General features: G+C 35.8%; 1 protein-coding gene and 1 non-coding gene across 3 annotated transcripts in view; one reads left to right on the forward strand and one right to left on the reverse strand.

The window, feature by feature from the left end:
* Positions 1 to 23441, forward strand: part of PCOLCE2 (procollagen C-endopeptidase enhancer 2) — a 61834-nt gene extending 38393 nt beyond the window's left edge. For both annotated transcript variants that reach the window (XM_011364446.2, XM_023533158.1), the window contains exons 4-9: positions 2982 to 3106; positions 5890 to 6026; positions 13665 to 13819; positions 18520 to 18603; positions 20699 to 20866; positions 22861 to 23441. In XM_011364446.2, coding sequence (XP_011362748.1) covers positions 2982 to 3106; positions 5890 to 6026; positions 13665 to 13819; positions 18520 to 18603; positions 20699 to 20866; positions 22861 to 22991 — 800 coding nt within the window. In that variant the 3' untranslated portion in view covers positions 22992 to 23441. The remainder of the gene's footprint in view (positions 1 to 2981; positions 3107 to 5889; positions 6027 to 13664; positions 13820 to 18519; positions 18604 to 20698; positions 20867 to 22860) is intronic.
* LOC111742582 lies at positions 12677 to 12795 on the reverse strand. The gene has a single exon (XR_002781389.1). It is a non-coding gene; the product is annotated as a 5S ribosomal RNA (ribosomal RNA).
* Positions 23442 to 25437: the final 1996 nt, after the last annotated feature.

Consider the following 25437-nt stretch of genomic DNA (forward strand, 5'->3'; position numbering starts at 1 on the left):
GAGCATCAATTTATAGACCAAGATCAACAAACCACAAACAACATAAATAAAAATGAAGCCATACCTAGGCACATCAAAACTAAATTACAGAAATCTAAAGACAAAGAGAAAACCTTAAAATCAATCATAAAACCAAATTACATACAAGGGAAAAGATGGTATGAATGATAGCATTCTTTTAATCAAAAACAATAGAGGCTAGAAGGCAGTGGAACAGCATTTTTAAAGTGCTGGAATAAAATTGTCAATTCAGAATTCTATATCCAATCTTCAGAAAAGAAAGTAAAGTAAAGACATTTTCAAATAAATACTTGTATCACAAGAAATACTGAAGGAATTTCCTCAGGTTGAAGGGAAATGGCTCTACAGGGTAACACAAAGGTAATGGAAAGATTGAAGGCCACTGGAAATGGTAAATATAAAGGACTATATATTATTTTATTTTCTCTTAATTTCTTATTTCTGTTCAAAACAAAAAAAAATTTAACACTGTATTGTAGAATGTATAGTATATGTATATATATACACACCATACATTTTATATATATATGTGTGTGTGTGGAATATATATAGTGTATGGAATATATATATACACACACACACACACACACATATATAACATAAATGGAAACTATACCGATGTATATATACACACATATAAAATACACGAGGAAATACAATATTAACTCTAGGCATATTGTGAGATTGTGATAAATTTAAGGTGTAATCCCTAAAGTAACCATTAAAAATGCAAGAGTTAGAGCTAAAAGGGAAAATATTAAATTAGAATACTAACATTATTCAACTAACCCAAAGAAGGCAGGAAAAGAAGAACAGATGGAACAAAAGAAAGGTGAAACAAATAGAACAAAATAGAAAATGACACACTAAATCCAAGCATTTCAATAAATACATTAAATGCAGAGGATTATTAGAATGGGTTAAAAAGCAAAGGCCAGCACTGTGATCTACAAGAAAACACTTGAAATGTAAAATCAAAATTGAATGTAAAAGGATGGAAAAATATGTATCATGCAAACTTCATTAAAATTAAAACCAATACTTATAAAAAGACATTGTTACAAAGATCAATAGGCAACCTATAGAATGGGAGAAAATGTTCACAAAAATATCTAATAAAGGACTTTTATTCAAAATAAACAAAAACTTATAAACTTAACAATAAAAATATAAAGATTGCAATAAATATAAAAATGGACCAACAATTGAACAGACACTTCACAAAGGAAGTTATCTGAATGACTAATAAGTACATGAAAAACTACTCAGTATCATTAATTACCAGGGAAATACAAATTAAAACCACATTGGGATACCATTACATACCCACCAGATTGGCTAAAACATCAAATGATGGCAAGCATGTAATGCAACCAAAGTACTTATACTACTTGGGAAAATTTTTTCAGTAGTTTTATATGAGATTAAATGTCTACACCCACTCTTGGCCTAAGAATTGCATTTCTGGGTATTTATGCAAGAAAAGTGAAAATACATTCTACAAAGAAATTTGTACAAAAATGTTCACTTGGCTTTATTCACCCAATAATGGAAACTGGAAATATCTAAGTGAATATCAACAGGAGAATAGGTAAACAAATTGTGTTTGCATACACTAGAATACTACTCAGCAATGTAAAGGAACAGATTACCAATACAGCAATGCAAATGAATCTCATACATTGTGCTAATAAGCAGGAGAAGCCAGACACAGAAGAATACATACTAAATGATTTCATTTATATAAAGATCTAGAATAAAACTAATCTAATGTAGAATTGCTCAGAAAAGTAGTGTGGAGAGTCAGCAGACTGACTGGGAAGGGATACAGGAATTTTGTGGAAAATGGTTCTATATCATCATGAGAGTGTGGCTTACATAGATATACTAATTTTTCAAAATTTTACCACTAAGTTTTGTGCATTTCAGAGTATATGAATTTATCTCTCCTAAATTTGTTAATAAAAAAGCAGGTGGTGGGGATTAGGTAGCAGTATTCATAAAAAGAATAGTAGAGTGATGATAATTGTTGAAACTGGGTAGAAGTTATATTTTTCTATTTACCTTGTATGTGCTCGAAATGTTGCGTGAATAAAAAATTTTAGACATTTTTCCAACCTCAGTTTTTAAAATACATCTTCTTAATTTTAGAGATTTCTTTTAAGAATGATTATCTTCTGTGTCAAAGAAATATTTTATTATATTAATTCCTTTATTTTCAATTCAGTTTTTCTTTGTTAAATCCAAGAAAAATTAAATTTAGAACTATGTGCTAAAATATCTTTCTAAAATTATTACTGTCAGTCCATCAACACATGCATAGTGATGATGTCTGAAATGATGTTTATTAAATATTAACTGTGGTTAGATTTAGGAGGTGGTATTTGGGGTAATTTTTTTACTTCGTTATGCTTTTCTATATTGTTGAAATTTTTAAAACGTATTGTTTTTACAAACAGATTATTCTTAAAAATGTTTAAAGATGTCAAACATATAAAATTTTCTGGTAATGAAAGTTTTCTATACCAACTAATTCAAATGTCCATGGGCATGGATTTTAACCCTGTTTATTAACACACCTGCCTAGAGGGTTCTTAAAATCTATGTAATTTGTAGAGCCTACGTGATTTCTGATGCACATCCAAATGTTTTGTCTTGTCCAAAAATGAAAGAAAGAAAAGAAGCTATGGCCCTGACTCCATTCCTTTACTCTCTTGTTGCTGATGTGATGTGTCAAGTAACAAAGATCACTCACTCTGTGTGTGTGTGTGTGTGTGTGTGTGTGTATTGAGGAGAGTGTGACCATTTTTAAGAGAAAATTTAAGAACTTCTGCCATTGCCTTTATTTACTGTACTATCTATCTGATATTCTAAATTCCTAATCTCCTCATGGTCACATTGCCATAACTTATATGAGGATATAAACTTGGACTTTTTTTTTTAATATTTAATAACTTCAGGAGATCAATATTGTGGAGGACGCCTTGAAAGACCTTCCGGCTCTTTTAAAACCCCCAACTGGCCAGACCGTGATTACCCTGCAGGAGTCACTTGTGTGTGGCATATTGTAGCTCCAAAAAATCAGGTGAGATTCCCTGAAAATACTAAGAAAGTATGGTTGTGTGAATTGTCTAGACACTGTGAGGGGCCCAGCTCTCAAGAGCTGTAGATGCAGGGCAAAGAAGGCTCTGCTGGACACAGGTATTTCTCCATATGAAGACCTAGATTAAAATTGCCTTTGCAAGTTATTTAACTTGCAAAGTCATGGATTCAGTTTCCTATTATATAACTGCAGTTTTCAAAACAAGTTTTGAATTACAAATGGTAAGCAAATCCCATGTGATTTGGAAGATGTTATAAGCAGCAGTGACTAATTGTGAGAAGATAAAAATCCCCAAGTACACGTGTGTTTCAGGTTACCATTTGTTCACATAGCAAACCCATCATATGTCCTCATATTAGCTATCCTAGTCACCAGATTGAAAACAGCCTTACTGCTTCACTTTGACAAAACCAATGCAAGCACGCCATGTCTTCTCTTCAAAGAACAAGTGGTCTGATGTGAAAGCTAGCATGCTTTGTGGTTTCTTTTGGTTGTTTTTGAAAATAAAATTGTGCAGCTTCCCCACAAATAACTTTATTCGTTGCTCTAAAACAATCAACAGAGAAGGTCTAGTTTTCCAGTATTTATTAGTTTGTGGTTATATGAATTTTTTACCCTTTCTGAGAACCACTTTCAGATATTAATTGCAGGACAGAACTTAGCATAGAACTAGACCAAGCCTACTTTATGGACTTTTGAAGATAACTTTAAAAAATTCTTATTATTACAAACACTATAGACTTTAATCAAACACTCTATGGTGAGCATTGTGATATTGTTCTTTAATCAAACACTCTATGGTGAGCATTGTTCTTTAAAAAGTTTCTAATCTGATCTTTTGTATCACTTAGACAAATACTATTTGCCATAAATTCATTTTTAATGGAAAATTAGGCAAATATACTATGCAACTTAATGATTAGAATGCACATCCACATGCATGTAGGCACTTTGATCATAATTCCAAAACTTTTATTTTTTAGAAGAAAAACATGGTTGTTTAATGTATTAATGAACGAGTCTATAAATCTATTGAACATTTTAAAATTTAAAATAACATTTAAAAATTACATTTCTCAAACAAACTATTATGTAGTTCTTGAGATCGTATTGGTCATCTTTCTCTGTGACAATTGCATACATATTAGACTAAATAATTTCAGCTTAATTATACTGAAGAGATTACAATTCAGCATCTTTTTTTCATTGTCTTTTTCTTTGATTATTTAAATTTAAATTTGGATTTTATTTTATTAACATGATTTTTGGCTTCAGCCAATTGAGTTTTTAATCATTGTTGTAGTATGTGAAATCACTGGAAGCTCTGTCCAAAAAAGAAAAATATAATGAGAATAGTCCTAAATTTCTTTGCAAATCTAAGGGCATTTTCTTCTACTACATACTTACCTTCATTATTTTTTAATCATAGCTTTCTCTTTCGCCTCGTATTTATTTATTTATCTTGTCTACAAAAATTGTTATGTGACTAATCTCTAATTAGAGAAAGTTCAGCCAATTTTTTAATACCCTGGAAGGCATTTTATTACTAACTGGTGAGAAGTTACTAGACACAAAGTGGAAATATTTTAATACAATTTAAAGCAATGCTAAGTATGAATAAGACATTATTCACCCATCACTGTTTTTTGACTTTTTTAAAGGTGGGTAACTATGTAGATATGTGGCAGTTATGTTCAAAGCCAAAATTTACCTTTGGTCCCTCTCTGATGCTGTTGCCATTATCATCTTCATCCAGATTGCTGTGTCTGAGTCTTCTTTGGTTGGTAACTACATGCCTGTCTTCACAGGAATTAATGACCATTATCATCCCTAAGAGTAGGAAGGGTTGCCAGCCCACCTGCTGCCCCACAAGAGTGGGGACCAGATGTCTGGGAGCCATGGGTATTTATGAACACAGTACAATTTACTTTGATTCACACATTGGAAGTGCTCTGGAACAAATCTGCTTGTACAGGGGAATGAGTGCCTATTAAAACAAAACTTCCTATTAATTTGAATAATTTAGGTCTCTACTATTGGTACTAGTGCAAAAAAAATTTAAGAAATACTTCAGAACTCTAACATCGACTTTGTGTATCATGCTTTTATGAAGCCTCTTTAAAAATCAACCACATTACCAATCGGCTGTGCTAGGCACATTCTTCAGACATAAATCAAGAAGACACCACAGGCCCACTTCCCTGAGCCCCTAGTCAAAAAGAATTTGACTCCTTTACATGTGATGGGACTATCAGTTTCCTTCCCTCAAAACGGCAACAACTCTACCATCTCACCCACCCAAACACACGTACACCACACTCTGACACACATTAATATAGGGGACATCTTAGATGATACTTTTTAATTTCTATTAGTTTTCTTCTAAAGAAGAATGAAGTTGGTAGGTAGTCCCTCTTTCCACTCCAACACATACCCAATTATGGTCTCAATGTAGGTTGCCAGGGTTACATAGTGTTTCCATACTTTCTTAGATGTAAGTGAACAGAGCTCCTAAGTTTAAGATCCTAACTAGGGTTCATCTGGGGTTGAGATGATCTTTTGAGATGATTAAAAATTAAAGCAAAGAATACTACAAGAAATACAAATATCACAGAAGAAATATAAAAACAAAAACAAATAATTTAAACAATACATTTTTACAAAGGAAAATCATGGTACCCTATAAATCTGGGAAGAGAAGGAATTCCATTGAGGTTATTCAGCAGTGATATTTTGATGCTTCTAATGTTGTGCTTTCACTAAAGCTTATAGAATTAAAGTTTGAGAAGTTTGATGTTGAGCGCGATAACTACTGCCGATATGATTATGTGGCTGTGTTTAATGGTGGAGAAGTCAATGATGCTAAAAGAATTGGAAAGTATTGTGGTGATAGTCCACCTGCGTAAGTAGCACCTGTTTTATTTCATAATATTTTGGTGGCCCAAGACTTTTCCTATTAAATTGCCCAGTTATATCTTATTTTGGGGAAGACTTTATGTTATTGTTGTTTTGTTCACAAATTCTTGGGTTCCATGACAGTGGAGTTCCATACAGCACCAAAACGAAGAGTAGTCAACCCAGAAAGTAAGGCAACATTACCAACTGTAGAGAGGCCTCAACAGCCGAAGAGATAAACAGAAGCCGAGTTGGTGATGCCCCAGGGGCAGATACTGCGTCAGTTTCCTGGATATGTCACTGCCCTGCAAAGGTGAAGTTCAGCATCACAGTAGAATGGGGAAAATTCTAAGAAAATAAGCAGGGGCCTGAATACTGAGGATCCAGAGAAGGAAACCAGGAAGCTTACTTAATCAGAGATCTGTCCTGGACCTTTCAGAACCTTGTGGCACCTCATCACATTGTTACTCAAATCTCAGCTGAGTGAGCCTGAAAGGTTCTGTGTATTTATCAGCAAACATTTATGGTGCTAAATGCTCTGCCACTTACTAGCTGTGTGACATTGGGCGTGTTACTTTAATAATTAAGAATTTTTAACATATTCAAGTTAGTTATAATTTAAATATTACTATACCCAAATTTGTTGGAGAAAGGCCCATTTCTACATTCCTAAAGAAAGTGTTCCTTGTATTCTTTTTCTAGTGCTGTTGTAACAAATTACCATAAACGGAGTGACTTAAAACAACACATTTATCGTCTTACATTTCTGGAGGTTGGAAGTCTGAAATCAGTTTTACAAGGCTGAAATCAAAGTGTCATCAGCTCTGAGGGGAATCCGTTTCCTTGTCTTTTTTCAGCTTCTAGAGGCTGCTTACATTCCTTGGCTGTGGCTCCCTTCCTCCATCTTTGAAGCACATTAACTCCTATCTCTGCTTCTGTCATCGTGTTGCCTTGTCCTCTCTGAGAGTCAAACCTTCCTCTTATGAGGACAATCATGGTTACATTTACGCCTCACCTAGATAATCCAGGATAGTCTTTCCTCAAGATTCTTAACTTAAGCATCTCTGCAAAGTCCCTTGCATATACGGTGACCTATTCCCAAATTCCAGGGATTAGAATGTAGACATCTTTTGGGGCCATTATTGAGCCCTCCTTTATTCCAAACCAGTCTTTTTTATTTGTATCCTCCTTCTAACCTCCTCATTGTGTCCCTTGAAACTTTCCTCTACCTAGTAGTCCTCTTTCTCCATCTTCACCTCTGCCTTCTTTTTTTGTTCTTTCTCTATAACCTATAAACTTAAGTTCTCCAAAATTAAAAGAAAAAACTCTCTTGACTCTCTGTCCTGCTCTAGCATTTTTGCAATATCTCTCCTTCTGTCAATATCCAAATATTTTAAAAAATAATTTTGTTTCATTTCCTAGCAATATGGAAAATAAGCTACCTTTTAAAACCATCTCAGAATAAACACCAATGTTCCTTAAGTAAATATTAATAATAAAAAAGTTGAAGCATTGCTGAATTGGCAAAAATCTCAGAGGTCAGAAATGATGAGAAGCCCAAATCCAGAGAGATAAACTAGTACTTGAAGGTGACAGCTTCCTTCAGGACATGTGCTAGTTTTTGATGACCTAGAACTTCATTCTTAATAGATCATGCTTGGGGAGAGGAGACAAAGCTCAGGGTCCAAAAAGGAAGGAGATTGGATCACAGACCACGGCATAAAGAAGGGACCTAATAGAAAGTGACACGAATGTGATTGAACTAATCCTCTCCCTTCCCCAAAGAAAATAATAAGAAATATTGGCTGTTTTGGTTTTGGCTTTTGGTAAAGAGAAGAAGAGGTAGCCTCTGATGAGTATTCCTAATAAAAAACCAGTCAACATGTGCATTTGAAGGTTACAATTTACACTACCAAAAAACACTGTTCCCAAAAAACACAGTCAAGAATTTAGTTTAAAAGAGTTTACAATTTGATAGTTTCTCCAGGGTGACAAAAGAAAACTCAAATTCTGTCTGGAAGAATGCATCTTAACTTAGGCTTTAAGAGTGCCTATAAAGTTTCAAGGAACATAAGTTCTCAATAAAAAAAAAAAAAAGGAGAATCACAAAACACAAAGGAAAGCCAACATAAACAAAATCAACAGAAACAAACAGTATAGTCAGACCCACAGAGGCTATATGTAGTAAAATTATGAGACACAGAATGTGAAATAAATACGCTTAAATTCATGTGAAACATTAAACAAGAGACTATAAAGTACAGCTATTTAAAAGTATGAATAAGAAACAAGAGACTTTCAGAAATGATTAGAAAAGAGCCTAATAGAATTTCTAGAACTGAGACATGATAATATAAAAAAAACTTAATACATGAGTAAATAACTGATAAGACATAGATCCAGAAAGAATTAGGGAACTGAGAAATAATTACCTGGAATATAGCACAAAGAGACAAGCAGATGGAAAATATAAAGGATAGATTAAGAGTCACAGAGGCTAGAGTGAAAGTGTCTAATAAACATTTAATCAAGAGTTCCCAGATAAAGAATAGAGAATGTAGGGAGTTTAATGTTTGAAGAAATAATAGCTGAGACTTTTCCAATACAGATGAAAGATGTCAATTATCAAATTCAAGAACTCAATAAATCCTAAGCAACAAATATAGTAATATATCCATTTCTACATGCATTATAGTAAAACCACTAAATAACAAAGATGTTGAAAATAGCCAGAGAGAAAAGACAGATTATGACAAAGGAAAGAAAATTAACCTAATACTCAGCTTCTCAATAGCAACAATGGAAGTTAGAAGATCTTAGAAGATCTTCAAAGTGCTGAGACAAAATAACTGTCAAGCTTGAGTTATTTACCCAGAAAAACCTCTCTTTTGTGAATTTGGGTGAAATGAAGGCCTTTTCAGTTAAACAAAAGCTGAGAGAGTTTACAACCAAAAGCCCCTAACCAAAGAAACTTCATTATGTTCTTCAGGCAGAAAGATAATGATCACAGATAAAAGACTGAGATGCAGGAAGAAACACTGAACACATAGTGGTCATAAGAGTTGAAAGATTCTGAGGTCTTTGTATTATTTGAGAACAGGGTGAAGATATTAAACTTTATAATACGCTAAAGTAAATATGGATGTTAAATTTAGGGTAACTTACAGGAAAAGTAGAAATAGTCTTTAATTTCCAAAACACTGGAGGAAAAACATAAAAGGAGAAAAAAAGTTTGATCCAAAATAAAGGGAAAAAGAGAAACATAAAAAATGCGGCCAAATAAAAAGCACAAAATAAAATAGGAGAAATATCTCTAGATGTATCTGTAATCAGTATAAATGCTGATGAATCAAATCATTAATGAAAAGCCAAAGAGTATCAGACTGGATAACAAAGCAAAATCCAGTTATATACTGTTTTTAAGACACATCTTCAAAATATAAGAACCCAGCATTTGAGAATAAAATGATAAAAAAGATATTGGTGGCAAATGCTAATTGAAAGAAAACTGGCATAGCTTTATTGATATCAAGAAAAAGCAGATTTTTGGCAGAAAGCATTACTAGAAATGTTCCATATAATGATAAAAAGTGCAGTTTATCAGGACATGTACTAGTTCTTGATGACCTAGAACTTCATTTTTAATAGACCATGCTTGGGGACAGGAGACAAAGCTCAGGGTCCAAGCAGGGAGTAATTGTATGTACATCAAAAATATGCAAAGCAAAAAAATGAATAAAAATTAAAAGACCATTTTTGTAGTAGATTTCAAACACATCTTTTAATAATTGACAGATTAACTGAATTACAGAAAGATGGAAAATCAGGATGCAAAAAAAGAAAAAACAATTAACAGGCTTGTTCTAATGGCTAGAGAACACTGCGTCCAACGATGAGAAAATGTATTTTTTTTTCCAAGCAAAAAAATGGACACAGGAAAAAGAAAAAACCAGAATTGCCAAATAATCACTAAAGAAGTTTGATCTATAGTTAAAAGTTATCATGCAGGGGAACAGGCCCAAATTGCTTTTTTCCGTGAATTCTAACAAATGTTTGCTGACAGATAATTTCTACACTACACAGATGCTTTCAGAGAAAAATAGGGATTGTGCCACAACTAATTTTATAAGGCTTATATAAGTCGGCAACAAAACAAGGTAAGGACAATATGAGAAAATAATATTAAAGACAAATCTCACTTATGAATGTGATAAAAAAAATTAAATCCTAAAAGAAAACATACTAGCAAGCCAAATTTATAAAAATATCTTTTGACCAGGAATTCAAGGTTGGCTTGAATTTAGAAAATCTATTAAATTTATACATTATCAGATGTATGACTTGTAGATTTATGTTTTTATTTGTTGAAAACATTAATTTATTAAAAATATCTTTTCTTAAATAGCTTGAATTTAAAATTTGTATTTTTAAAAGATATTATTTTAATAGCAAAAAATATGTAAAATACTCAAGAATAAATTTAACAAATTCTATGCAAGGCCTTGATAGAAAAAATTATAAAACCTTACTAAAAGACATTTTAAAGGACCTAAATAAATAGAGCTATACATTGTTCTCATGAATAGGAAGAATCAGTACCATTAAAAATATCGAAATTGGTTTTCCATTAAATCTGAGAGCCTGGTTCTAAAATGTGCATGGAATTGCAAAGGGGGTGGGAGGGGTGATACTAAGTCAGTTCTGAAGAAGAAGAACCTGGCAGGAGGATTTGCCTCACCATGATGTAGCCATGTCAGAAAGATGTTGTAATTAAGACAATGTGGTTTCATCAAAGAGATAGACAAATTGAGTAGTGAAAACACCAAAAAGAGGCCAGAAAGGTTCCACATGTGTCCAAAGATTGGGCACATCACAGAAACTCACAGGTCAGCAGGTAAAGAATAGCCCTATTGCAAAATAAGGCAGGGACAATTTTTATTCATGTGGGAAAAATGGATCACATTCATATCTAATATCACAAACATCAACTACCAGATGGATTGGGACTTCAATGAGAAACCCAAATGAGAATTTCTGCTCATCAAAATTCACCTTAAAGAGAGGGGAAAGAGAAGGCACAAAACGGATATTTGTAACATATTTTACAAAGAACTAGGTTCCAAAATGTATCAAGAAATCCTAAAAATTAATAAAAGATAACAAATAGAAAAAAAATGGTTAAAAGACATGAAAGGCATTCCCAAAAGAAGAAAGCTACACAGTGAATAGTCTTTGAAAAGAGTGTAAATTGGTACAACCATTTTGGCAATTGGTTTGGTGTTATCTAATGAAGTTGAAAATGAGCATCTATCCTGTGACACAGCATAGAGCATTTATCCTACCCTCCTAGTGTGCCCACTAATGGTACGTTTGCCCACGTGCACCACGAGACATATACAAAGAGTGTTCTCAGCAATATTGTTTGTAACTGGTGTGGAAGAGGGGTAAACAGCCAAATGTTTATGAACAAGAGAATAGTTAAATTGTGTTTTAGCACACACTACACAGCAGTGAAAACAGTAGATGACTCTCACCATTATAATGTTGAAGGTGAAAAAAATAACAAAAATACACACCATACCCTTTCATTTATATGAAGTTTAAAAGCATGCAAACTTATACAATATATTATTTAGTGATGCATATGTATATCGGTAAATCTATAGATAAAAGAAAAGTATAAACACACCATTGAGGGCAGTGGTTGGGGTCGGGGAGGGGGAGGCGATGGAGGAGGCTGTTGAACACCACTCACTTCTGAGGAGTTTGTCTGGAATAGCCTGCCTGCCTACCATCAACTAACACTTTTACCAGAGGGATAATTTTTCATAGAGTATTTCTGGGATGGGGCAGTGTAGAAAATGAGAAAATCTGTTTGGGGAGGTTTTCCCCTGTTAAAAGTATGAATAGAAGGAGAAGTGTTGTGCTTGGTGGGACATCACCTATGTCTGGTTCAATGCAGTATCAATAACACTGAATTCAGTTCAAAACATTTATTACATCCCAGCCATGTGGTGGGCACTAGGTTAGGTACTTGAAATGCAAAGGTAGGGAGGGGTGACAGAGATGAAGAGGAGGATGTGGATCAAGAAATATTAGGAGGCAAAATTGGCAAGACATGGTGATTGAATGTAGTGATTGAAGAAGAGGAACACTGTGGGATGACAAAGTAGTCAGACAACATAACCAGCTATAAGACATGAAACAGTATCCTTAGTTCATTCTTGGGATTTCCTGGGGTGGATTCAAATGAAATTTCTTCTTGTCTTTCTAGTGATTTGTAACATTAATTTACAGATACAACACTTGGCCCTCAATACATTTATGTCACTTTGATTCTGTCACATTCATACTAAAGCTTAGTAGCAGCATAACAAAAATATGACTGTTACTAAAATACTCTTCCTTGAGAAAATTCGGTTTCCAATATGTTACATTCTTACTAAAGTTCAGTAGCAGCATAACAAAAATATGTCTTTGTTACTAAAATACTCTGAGAAAATTTAGTTTCCAATGTATTCTTCGAAGATTAGTTCACAGAAAAGGCAGTGAATGATCACTATCATTATAGCCTAAAAGGCTGATCTGGTTGGGACTTAGGTTTCCTCTGGTGCTTATAATAACTGCCCTTTTTTTTTTTTTTTTTTTTTTTTTTTACGCCTACAGCACCTGGTCTTCCTAGGTGGTCTCCCATTCAAGTACTAACCAGGCCCAACCCTGCTTAGCTTCCAAGATCAGACGGGATCGGGAGTGTTCAGGGTAGCATGGCCGTAGACTAATAACTGCTTTTTGTAATTTTATCATTTAAACAAGAGTAACATTTGTTTGTAATTGTAGTTGACAGTTGTGTTTCATACACACTATTTGTATTTATTTAATGGAATTTGTTTTCAAAAGCAAGATAGAATATTTTTGTTAAAGACTTGATTCTCAGAAGCATTATTTAAATGACCTTGGCCACTTTCGTGACCAGAACTGTAAAAGTCATGAAGCCCACTCTTAGGTTTGCTCCATCCCTTGGCTCAGAAGATAAGAACTTTAGGTAAGAAAAGGTCTTGCAGTATTTCTTACTGGTTGGATCAAGTACAGATCTACTCTCCCCTCTATACACTCCCACTCAAAGTAGCTGATAGGTGGGAAAAAATTATTTATATGTCCGTGATGCCTAAGAAGTGGTTTGGCTGAGAGAAGATGCCTCAAAAAAGGACTTTAGTCAAACCACCAATTAACTCAAATAACTTGTTTCAAAAATACTTGTCCCTAGAGTCATCTGGTCTTGGGTTCAAATTCTGACTCCCCTGCATACTAGCTGTAGAGTCTTGGGCAAATCACTTGAACTCTCTGAACTTCAGTTACCTGTTCTATGAAAAGGGGATAGTAATAGGATTGATGTGTAGACAGAATTCAACAGTGCCTTACTGAGCAAACAGTAAATGTTAGCTATTAAGCATTAAGATTGAGTAGATTAAAGCTTTCACCTTTTTAAAAAGTATTTTAGCTCTTAAGTTTAAACAAATAGTAATCTTTTGTCAGAAATTAATGGAAAGCTAGAAAATTCTACATTTTAGTACCAACTAGAGTGTATTTCTACACTTAAACTTTGAAATATATACATATATACTTAAACATGTTTTTCTTCTTTTAGACCAATTATATCTGAGAAAAATGAACTTCTTATTCAGTTTTTCTCAGACTTAAGCTTAACTGCAGATGGATTTATTGGTCACTACAAATTCAGGCCAAAAAAACTACCTACAACTACAGCACTACCTGTTACCACCACATTCCCTATAACTACAGGTAAGTTTTTCAGTTTCGAAGTTCATACACAAACTTAAGGAGTATAAGAAAAGTTCTTCTGAAGTAGGAAAAAATAAGAAGGGGATATTTGAAACTAAAATAAGTTAAATAAGATGAAAACCTATGTCAGAGAATAATGCAACTCCATTAGTGAAAGAAAAGTATAAAATGTAAGAATAAAAATAATAATTTTTAAAAGTCATCTAAGAAAATTATGACCACTTAACAATTACTAGGAACCCTATTATAGGCACAGATCATTATAATACTAATTTTTCTTTCCTGGCAATTATAAAATTATGGTTTTCTTTTTACTACATAGAATTGTAGTATCTTAGGTTGAAGTTCTAAGGCTTGATGCTAACCTGTTTTCACATATGCCGGTATTTGGGCTTTTTTTCCCCCTTTGCTCCAAAATGTGTCATACAAAATATATTATTTTTTCAAATTGGAGTAAATCAAACAAAAATATTCACTGTATCATAGAAGCCAGTGGGAAACTCTGGTCTGGGGTATGGTCTAAGAAGTGGAGAGGCAGGAGTGGGTCACTGTCTGTATCTAGTCTCTACATTCTGTCAGCTCCACCCACTGGGATTTCAGGCCTCAGATCTCAACATCTAAATGCAAGGAGGGAAAAAAGTGGAAGGGAAGGATCTAAGGTTAAGATATGAAATGGACTGAAATAAGACCAATTGTATTGCCAACTATTTTCCGTATGTACCCTGGGTAGGGCCATCCTGAGTACAAGCACTTACCAAAAGGCTGATTTTTCTGAGCACTCCCCAATTGTGCCATCTTGTGGCCTGGAAGTATACTGCCTCATGTTACAGCAGTATTTCTCCAGCTCATCTCAGTAAACCCTGGTGGCCTTATTCTTTTCAGTGAATTATCTATATGGTCATAAGCATGGGGTTTAGTGGTTCCCCAGCTTTTATCTTGAGTCCTAAACTGAAATTGCAAACATGGGTTTGTAATTTATCTTCTAGAGTTTTGCAACTGCTAAACATTTCAGTGAAAATTTAGGAAACTCTTGTTTTTATCACAGTTTTCTGCCTCAAACCTGCTTTTCTACCTTTTTTCCCTGGCATGGCCCACACACAGCACCTCTTAGGGTCATTTTTTACTTCCTCTGTCTTATCTCCCCACTGCATGCCCCACCACCACAGAGCAGACCATGTCATTTTTCCCCCTTAAATTCATTATCTACACCTGTGCCATCTAATACAGTAGGCACTACCAAACACTTGGAATGTGGCTAATGATACTGAGGAACTGAAATTTTAACTTACTTAAATTTTAAAAGCCTCATGTGGCTTGTGGCTGCCATATTGGATAGCACAGGAGCCCAGCTCCTTTAAGTGGTATGTAAGTCCCTTCACATTTGATCTCTAGCCTCTCTGTAGTTTTATCTTTAGTCCCTACCACCTCTCTCCTTGTGCTCTAAGTATTTTCAATTTTATTCTAAGTGTGGGAAAAGCTGTTGATGGATTTAAGCCAAGTTCAGGATTAGATTCACACTATGGAGATCACTCTGGCTACTGTGAGGTGAATGGATTGTAGAGGTCAACAGGATCCACAGATTCTCGTGGTTGTCCATGTGAACTACGTGTGCGATAACAGAGATAAAGAGATCATCAAGAGGTATTGACCTTTGTGCAAGCCAGGGACCTTGGGAGATATTGACAGGGCTTGATGATTAATTTGAGTAGGGAGATCAGAGCAGTATCAAGAGTGTTTCCCAGGTCCCTGGCTTGCAAAACACAGGAGATAATGTTACCATTTGGCAAAGTCAAGCACTGAGTTTAGGGGTATGACCTTGTTGAGTTTGAGGTGTCTGTAAGAGACTCAAGTGGAGATGTCGTGTAGATAGCTATACATGGGTCCCCAGACCAGAAGAGAGATTTAAATTTGAGAGTCATCAGTATATACATGGCTGACATCATGATCCAGAGTGAGATTACCTAGGAAGAAATTAGGGATGAAAAAAGGAGAAGGGCTGGAATTAAATCTGTAGAATCTCCAGCATTTTAAAGAGGAGGATATGCTGGCAAAGGAGACTGAAAATCAGCAGCTAAGAAGAGGCAAGGAAGCCAGCAGTAGGTGTCATAGAAGCCATGGATGAAAATGTTTTAAGAAGGGAATGGTGAGTAATTCAAATGTTGATGAGACTTCAAAAAAGGGAAGTATTAAAATGTTTCCACTTGATTTCATGACGTGGAGGCTCCTGGAGACCCTAGCAAAAGTCGTGTGAGTGGAGTTGTGTAGGCAGAAGCCAGACAGAATGGGCTGAGGGGGTGTGTGGAACAAGGCAAAGAAACTGAGACAATAAATTCCAGCAACTCATTTCACAAGTTTGGCCCTAAGGAAGGAGAGAAGCCTTGAGTGTCTGGAACAAGTTAAAGCTAATGGGAAATCACCTATAAAGGAGAACATATTGATGGACAAAAAGAATAAATTGAAGAAGTGATTTCTATGAAGGTGAGGTGTGGCCTCCAGAGGGCTCAGAAGGACAGATCTTAGACTAGAGGTGGGACATCCTTCTCTCTCAGGGGAGGAAAGCAAGAGAGAGGGTACAGATAAAGACAACTCAGACGTTTGGTGGGGATCTCGACATTTTCTTCTATGATCTTTGTTCTCTCTAGAAAATAAGTGAAGCCACCTACTGAGAATGAGAAGGGAGGTAGAAGACTGGGTGGAGGTGCGCGTGGTTAGGAGAATGAGAAAGAATTTGAAACACAGCTGTGGAAATTGGAGAGTGAGTTGATCCACCAAACAGCTTGTCACTTTGATGAGGGTCTGTTTGTGCACTCGGCTGAGTGTGAACATAGATAAACAGGCTCCTACAGAATTCGAACAGGGTCGAAGGACAGAAGGAAAGAGAGTTTACGATATTGTCAAGAAAATGACTGAAATAATGGACCACGAAAACTAAGTGGAGTAGCCAAGGAAGTAAAGGTGATTGGTGAAAATGAGAGAGGTCAATGTGTTGAACCTCTAAAGACAGGAAAAAAAAAGTAGTCATGAAAGTAAATAAATAGCTAAACTCTAAGGAGAGGAGAGGCTATACTGGATATGAGGAAGTCTAAATTTGAAAGATTGGTGACTAAAGACTTTTGCAGGAGAACATGTGAGCTTAGGACTGAGTGAGATGGAGCAGAGGAAAAGTCTCTGGGAAGGATGAGGCCACAGCACTGAGAGGGATTGTCGACAGTGAGGTGGCCTCAGGAACACACAGGGAGGCTGAGAGCTAGGTGCCATGCTGAGGAGGGTAGGTGTTAGAGAGACCACAGGAGGATGAGGAGGGTCAGGGGAGTATAGCTGATGATCTAAGGGCAAGAGAGCAGGGATCTACTTAGGGAAAGAGGGAGCAATGTGGGATACCCACCCAACTTCCAAACTGATGTCCTGCGGCTGAGAAGGAGCTGGTTTCCAGTGGTCCGCCTAGAAAGGTGCCCTTTCATTGGCCCAGGAGAACCACTAATGCCACTACTTTTTGACTTAGTTAATTAAGTAAATTTAGGTCCCTAACTTCTGGAACAATGTTCCCTCTAAATGGTTGCTGAGTTCTTTTTCATAAAAAAAAAAAAAAAAAAGTGTGTATGTGTGTGTATGTATGTTTATGTGTGTAAGCCATTTTATGTAGTTTAACATTAAATTGTATATATTTTAATATTGTAATCCACTTCAGATGTTTTTTTGCAGTTAAGTAGGGATACAAATTAAGAGTAAGTAAATAAATAAAAAATTCACAAAAGGCTCGGCAGAACATATTAAAAGGGCAATATTACAATTACAAATCCTTACCAAGTACAATTCATTTTTAATGATGATAAATAAGGATTAAATATTTTCATTTCGTTAACCCAAGGTTTCTCAACCTTGGCACTATTAACATTTTAAGCCAGATAATTCGTCGCTCTTGAGCACTGTCCTGTCCATTACGGGTGTCTCACAGTAACCCTGGTACCTGCCCACTAGAGGCTGGTATCACCTCCTCGTTGTGACAACCAAAATATTTCCAGGCACTGCTAAATATCACTCAGGTGGCAAAATTACCCCCAGTTGAGAACCAATGTGTTTATCTTTTAGTTTTACTTTTAAATTTCTCTGCTTCTCAATTCTTAATATCCTTAGAAGCAGTAACAGGCTCAACAGAAATGTTTAGTAATTGGTTGCATCTAATTACAGATGTAACACGTTACATGTGAGCAGTATTTCTAAAAAACCTGTACTATCCACATTTAGGTAATTGCATGTTTTAACTGCACCAAAAAAACCTCCCTCCATCCTCAGGAGAAACATCATAGGATTCCTTGTGCGAAGTGAAGAGTTTACCTATATTTTCTGATTTCATATTTGTTGTGAATATGGGTTTTCCTAAGCAGGACACATGGGTGACTATATCTATTTTGGGTTGTAGTGTTAAATGTAAACGAAGAGGAGAATAGGGCTAAATTTGGGTTATCTTTGATCTCAGGTTTAAAATTCAGCAGAGGGTATTGAGTTACACTGAGGAAATTGGAGCAGTAGTTGGTAGCACGAAGAATTTCTTTTGTACGCTTTCTAATTATTTCATTGCAATGACAGATTGGTGGCTCGGGGAAATAAATGAGAATTTTAAAAGGATAGATTCATATCTAAATGCCAATTATATTTGAATTCATTTTCCTGAATCTTATGTCTTTCTTCTTTTAATTAAGGTTTAAAACCCACTGTGGCCCTGTGTCAACAAAAGTGTAGATGGACAGGGACTCTGGAGAGCAATTATTGTGCAAGTAACTTTGGTAAGAAATAAAACCCAGCCTTTTCTCTTTAGTAAGAAACTTGAGACTGCATGCTTAGTCTCAAAGGAATCGCCATGACGGTGATGGGAAAGGGTCAGTTACACTCTTCATTTACCCAAGAAAATATTTTCTTGCACACTAAGGTATATTGACTTGTGCTGTTCAAAGTGTTAGATTTCACAACTGAGAAAAATATTTATACAGACAAAGTACTTTTTCACATAAACTTAATTTGACTCCTGGTACATGATACTGCTACTCTGCATATTCTGGCTAGCTCAGTATTCTTGAAAAAAAAAAAAAAACCCACGTGCCTCTTTTCTCACATATTTTTCATGTACTGAGTATTTTTTCAAACATCTGTAATTCAACTTAAGTAAATTAGAAACATATCCAGGCTGGTCTCTCTCACAAGATATTCAGGTATGTCCTCTTCAGTGTCCTTCCAAATACTAAATTAAAACTTGGAAACCTGAAATCTATTTGGAGACTCATAATTTGGAACCTGAGGAGATATTACTTAATGACTTAGAATTTCTAAGAGATTTTTCCAATAAAAAATAGTTGTACTTTCTGTGAAAAGCACTCAAGAGCAAAAGATAACCAAATTTAATTATGTTATTTTCAAAAGGAACATTTAAAAAAAGTATGAGGAAAAGAAAATTGCTGTAGTCTAAATAGGTTACCCAAAAGAAAGGGCCTCCCAGAAGCAACTTTGCTTGCTTTTTCTGTGCCTTAAAGTGGTAACTGTCTGCAGCTCAGTCAGACTATATAGCAGTGAAGTGAAGGCACTGAGAAATCTGGGGCCCGACACCCCTCTGGAGTTTGCATGCCAAAATTCAAGTAACTGGCATAAAAATGAAAACAAATAGCATCAGGTGTCATTGCCACCAACCATATTTAGTTTAGTCTTCTGTAGGAGGTGCTGAAGGAAATCTCCCTCCCTGTCCTTTGGAGCCACCTGATTCCACTGAGCTACAGACTGACATTTTGCAGTGAACACTAATCACCTGGAATCAAAGTAAGGCATGACAGGAATTCTGATTTTATGAGCTTTGCATACTGTGTAAGCAATGAGTTCGCACTTTGCCCAATAAGGGTAGTACAGCCAAGTACAAAACTTGATTTATTCCAATGTGTGTCACTTGTATGGCAAAACGACCACATATTATCAGCAGTGGCCTACTGGTTCTCAGCCAGCACTGATAATACTCCTCTAGGGGTAGTTTGCGGTTGTCACAATAACTGGGGGGCACTACTGGTTTTTCTAGGCAGAGACAGGACTCATAAAAAGTCATTCGATACAAGTCCTGCACCACACCGAATTATCTCCACCAAAATGCCAAAAGCATGCCTTCGAGAAACACAGCATCTTTCCTTCTATGGCTCAGAAATGAGACTTTTTCCTCTGAGTGTCACAATAGAAAAAGGAGTTACATAATGAAAAGCAACTGAATTTTGCTAGAGTTTTTTTTAAGCAAGAAAATGATTTAAGTTACCCCTCAGTTCTATATTTTGACTTGTTAAATGAGATAAACAAGATGGATAAGAAAGGGAATATCAAAGACCCGTAAAGAGACAGATATTACTGATAATTAAAGAGAGATGAGGACCCAAGAGATGAACCAAAGTTCTAGGAGGGTGGACAGCTAAAAGAGAGGTCGGGGAAACACAGAAAGGTAGGCACCCACCTGTAGAGACACAAAGACTCTGATCTTCATGTCTCAAACCCCTCATGCAACCTCCTAGTATGGTATCACCTCTAAAGATTCAAGGCCTTCTTAAATAGCAGCTCATAGGCCTGTACCACACGTTGGGTGAGACGTTGCAAAGAGTCCCCATCTCAGCGACAGACTGCAATGCAGCGGCTATCTGGGTTTCTGTCCTAGGCAACCACCTGGGCAACATTACAGCTCCACGGCTCCTTTTCTCAACTTGAATTTTGGAGACAAATGTACAGAATCAATTGCTCTATTAAGGCATTCGCTCTAACATTAAAATGTTTCCCATCTGAAACTTAGAAAAATAAAAAATTTTCAGTTCGCTTACATTTGCCTTCACTGTTACATTACTTCAAAAATGTTTTCTTCTGCAGTATTGGCCGGCACCGTTATCACAACGGTCACTCGAGGTGGAAGTCTGCATGCCACAGTCTCACTCATCAACATCTACAAAGAGGGAAATCTGGCAATTCAGCAGGCCGGCAAGAACATGAGTGCCAAGGTCATTGTGGTCTGCAAGCAGTGCCCTCTCCTGAGAAGGGGTAAGTAAAAAGGAAAACTTTCGTCTTGTAGAGGAACTCAGGGACAGAGAAGGGAACAAGAGAGTATCTCAGAGCAAGCCATGGGTCTGTCTATGCCATGGCTGGTCTAGGGAATCAAATCAGGGCTAATATATTGCCCACTTCTGGTATAGAAGGAAGGCCTTTGGAGTCAGGCAGAACTGGGCTCTAATTCCAGTTCTTATAACTTGTGAAAAAGACAAGGTAGTAGAAATGATGAACGAGTCCAAGAAGCATTTGAAGTTGGATAACAGGGAACAGACACAAAGGAGCAGTTCAGGAGAAAATTGTCAGTCATTGCACTTAAGGTGCCAATATTGTAAGAAAAAGGAAATTCAGAGCTGAAGTTCAGAAGAGAAAGGTATTAGGGGCTAGAATTAAGAGATTTGGGAATCATTTTTAGATAAAGGATCATTAAATCCATATGTAGGAATGAGTTTATTAAGAGAAATTTTGGAAAAAGGGGAGTTGCTCCAGAGCCAGAGGCACATTGTTTTTAAACACGCTCGTTAACATTGTCGAAGTAGTGTATGTTCAAGAAAAAGTAATGTCTGTTCTATAGTTTTTAAAAAGTTTAAATAAGTACAGAAATAAAATGTGAAGCATTTTCATTTTCAAAACCAGTGGTCCTATGAAAAGTTTCTTCCAGAAAGTTTCTGTCCATATAAAACATGCACGTACTCACTTAGAGAAATGGAATCATGCTATACACATCTACTGCAACTTGCCCCCACATGATATTTACGTAGATGCCTTTCTGCAAATAGCACATATAGATAGATCTCTCTCTTTAGAATGGTAAATAATGCCTGGTATTCCCGTGTGTGATATGCCATGATTATCCAATCTCAGCTCATTCCTTTCCTCGGTCTCGTTACAAACCTCTCCCACAACCAAAACAAACCAAACCACATGTGTGTGTGCACACACACACAGACACAGAAATACAGAATATTCACTTCAAGAAGGCTTTACTATGAATCTGGATCGTTCAGAAAAGCCAGGAAGCCAGCAGCGTCACACTGACTTTTTAGAGGGAACAGCAAAGGCTCTCTAAAAGATAACGCTTCTTTCCAGAACTGCCAGGAACAGCAAATAATGATGCTAGCAGTCCAGACTTGAGGTGGCATTTACCTGTCCAGCCTACCAAGCTTTTACAGGCTCAAGACCACTGTGATGACAGTGTTATCCCACAGAGGAAGGATTACACAAGAGAAAAGAGAAACACGTATTTTTCTTATGATGCTCTGGGGAAGAGGGAAGGAAGATAAAGAAGGTAGTAATATGCACTTCCTTTATGGCATTTTTCTGAGGCAGTATAAATCTTCAGAGTTGAACCCAACATGTGTCAGCTTAGGCACCAGTCAGTCCAGGCATAAACTTAGTCAGACACACTTATATATATTTTAAAAATAGTGTAACTGATGTAAGTACTTTGTAGTACCTGTTTTTGTAAGAGACTATAGGACTGCAAAGAAGTATATGATGAAATCATGCCCTCAGGAAACTTACATAGTATATATGCTTGAGATATTGCAAAAACATTCAAGACAACTGAAGACAGTAGATCATTAGTTGCCAAATACCTGAGAAATCCAGAAGCGCTATGGGATTTCGAGAGGCCATCTGAGGATGGCGTGTCTGGGGCACTCACGGGAGGCCCCTGGAGCAGTTGAGAGCCTTTCCCATGAGCATAGTGCATCATTCTTGGTAGACACTCAGTAAATACACCAGACCTACAGCGCTGCAGAGCAAGACATGACCGGATCTAGTTATTCCAGCCAATTTCCCAGTGTCAGCAGAGCTGGAACATGTTACTCAGTTTTTAGGTTTTTGCTGATGAGAGTCTTAAACCAGTAGAATAAATATTTAATTGTATCCCTACAGAACATTTATCTAGAGGTAAGTTATAGTCTAAGTTGTTTCAAACAAACACACATAGAGAAAAAAATTAATTTTATGTTCTCTTTTTTTAGGTCAAAATTACATTATTATGGGCCAAGTAGGCGAAGATGGGCGAGGCAAAATTATGCCAAACAGCTTTATCATGATGTTCAAGACCAAGAATCAGAAGTTCCTGAATGCCTTGGAAAACAAGCAATGTTAACAGTGAACTGTGTCAATATAAGCTTCATTCTGTCATTGCCTTGGAAAGATCTATTTTTCTCAGTAGAAAAACAATCTTGTAATATTAAATATTGAGCATTCGGAAAGATTTACTCTTCACATGATGGAGGTATGAGACCTCTGATATTGCTGATGGAAGTTCTGTGCCTGTACCAAGAGGAGCAATATCTAATGGAGAACCTGCAGACTCACTGTGGTGATAGGAGACTACCTGTATCAAGCGTTGACAGTTTGGAAGCAGTTTATTTATACATGTCTGTACAAGGGTATTTTAGAAATGAGTTTTGTGAAGATGTAAAAAAGATTTTATAAGTGCGATATTTATAGTGGTATTTGTTTTACCTTCAAGCGCTTGCTTCAAGGTGTCATATTCTTCTCTTGCATTTTTAAATCAATGCTTAATAAAATATTTTAAATGATTATATAACAACCATTAAACTTGTTTTTATAGAAAGTGGGACACTATAAAAAGAATATTTTCTGCTATTTACTTATATGTTTGTCTTTGTAACAATTTACACCATGCTCAAAGAGTTAGCCTTCACAGAACTTCGGGGGCTGGATGGGTTCAGTAATGTAAACAGATTATGATTCTTCTCTGCAGAAACAGAAATGTTAGCGCTTGAACGGTATCCCTCAGGGATCTAGTTCAACTGCCCCATTTGTAATAGAAACAAGCTCAGGTATATTTAGTGACTTGTCCAGGCACACATCTCCCATGAGACAGAGCAGGCACTCAAGCTCAGAAGTCCTAATTCCAAACCCGGTGCCCTTTAAGCCCCTAGGAGAGATCCTTGCTGCCCCAGAGGAAAGCCCTCTTATCTTCACTTGCAGAGTTCAATTCTTGTTTTCCTAGCCTAAATCATAATTGGTCACTTTATAAGACTTGAAATGAACACTCCTATCCTGTTCAAGTTAACTGAATCAGGCTGTGTCAGCTAGGATGCACTCTGCAGTTGCCTTTGAAAAATCTATTTTCACTCAGCGGTGGAAGAACTGTAAAAGAACTCCCATCATTCGCACAGAGCTGCTTAAAATGTCTCTGTACCTGCAATAGGTGTGGCCACCAGCCCTCAGGAGCTGCGGAAGAGGGGCCGACCACCCCGGTCGAGGAGGTAGAAAGAGCATGAGGGATGAACAAAGACTTGAGTCACGAGGCCTCCCATACTACTAGAAGCAAAGTGTTAGAAATAAGGGAATACTCTTTTGGGTGAAAATCCAACTACATGCTATTTGAAAGAGTTATCTAAAACATAATGACAAAAAAGTTGAGAGAAAAAGGATAGAAAAAAATATCAGGAAACTATTAACAAAACTAATGTGGCTTTATTAATAGAAAAAAATGAAGGCATTACTCGAGAGTTACAAAGAGATAACAATTCTAAAATTTGCATGCAGTTAACATCTTTCAAAATATATAACAATCTGGTATAGTGTAAATGGAAATTGGTAAATTCATTAACATAATGGGAGATTTAAAACATATATCTCTCAATAGCTGGCAGATTTAAAAGAATAAAGATATAGAAGATTTGAACCACACAGTTAACTAGATTTACCTGATGGATATATATAGAACAGAACCAAAAGCACATTTTTAATTTCAGCATGGAAAAATTTCAAAACTTGCCCATTTACTGTACTATGAAACAAACCCCAACAAATTTCAAAGAACTGAGAATGTACAAACGTCCTTCTCCAACAACAATTAATAATTAGAAATTAATAACAAAAAATAAACAATAGAAAAAGATAAGAAAAACCTGATGTTTGAAAATGAGAAATGTGATTTTAAAAATGCATGATCATGAGGAAATTAGAATGGAAAATAGAAAAATATTAAGAACGGAACAATAATAAAAATGCTGAATTTTAAATGTGCGGAAAGCAGCTTAAATAGCACTTTAAAATTCACAACCTTAAATGTTTACATTATTTTTAAAGGGTAAAAAATAATTAGGAAGTTAATAAAAGAACAAAAGAATAAACTTTTAAAAGATAGGAAGAAATAAGCATAAAAGCAGAAATAGAGGAAAATAGTAAAAATAAATAAAGAGAAAGTTAACAAAGCCAAAAATTGGTTATCTAAAATGACTAATATAATTGCTAAAGGTCTGAAAAGATTAAGCAAGAAGTGAAAAAGGACAAACAAAACAATTTGGAACTGAAAATAGACCTTACTACAGATGTTACATAATCTTCAGAGATAATAAGAGGATATTCTGAACTACTTTATGTCAACAGAGATGAAAGCTTAGATGAAGTGGACAAATTTCTAATCGGGAGAATTTATCAACTCATACTCAAGTGGAAATAGAACACCGAAACAGTCCTATAAACATTTTAAAAAATTTAGTCAGCAATTAAAAATCTTTGAACAAAATTCCAGGTCTAGAGACAAATACTGCCAATGTACTATTCCAGAG

This window comes from Pteropus vampyrus, unplaced genomic scaffold (genome assembly GCF_000151845.1).
Source record: "Pteropus vampyrus isolate Shadow unplaced genomic scaffold, Pvam_2.0 Scaffold97, whole genome shotgun sequence".
Taxonomy (NCBI): domain Eukaryota; kingdom Metazoa; phylum Chordata; class Mammalia; order Chiroptera; family Pteropodidae; genus Pteropus; species Pteropus vampyrus.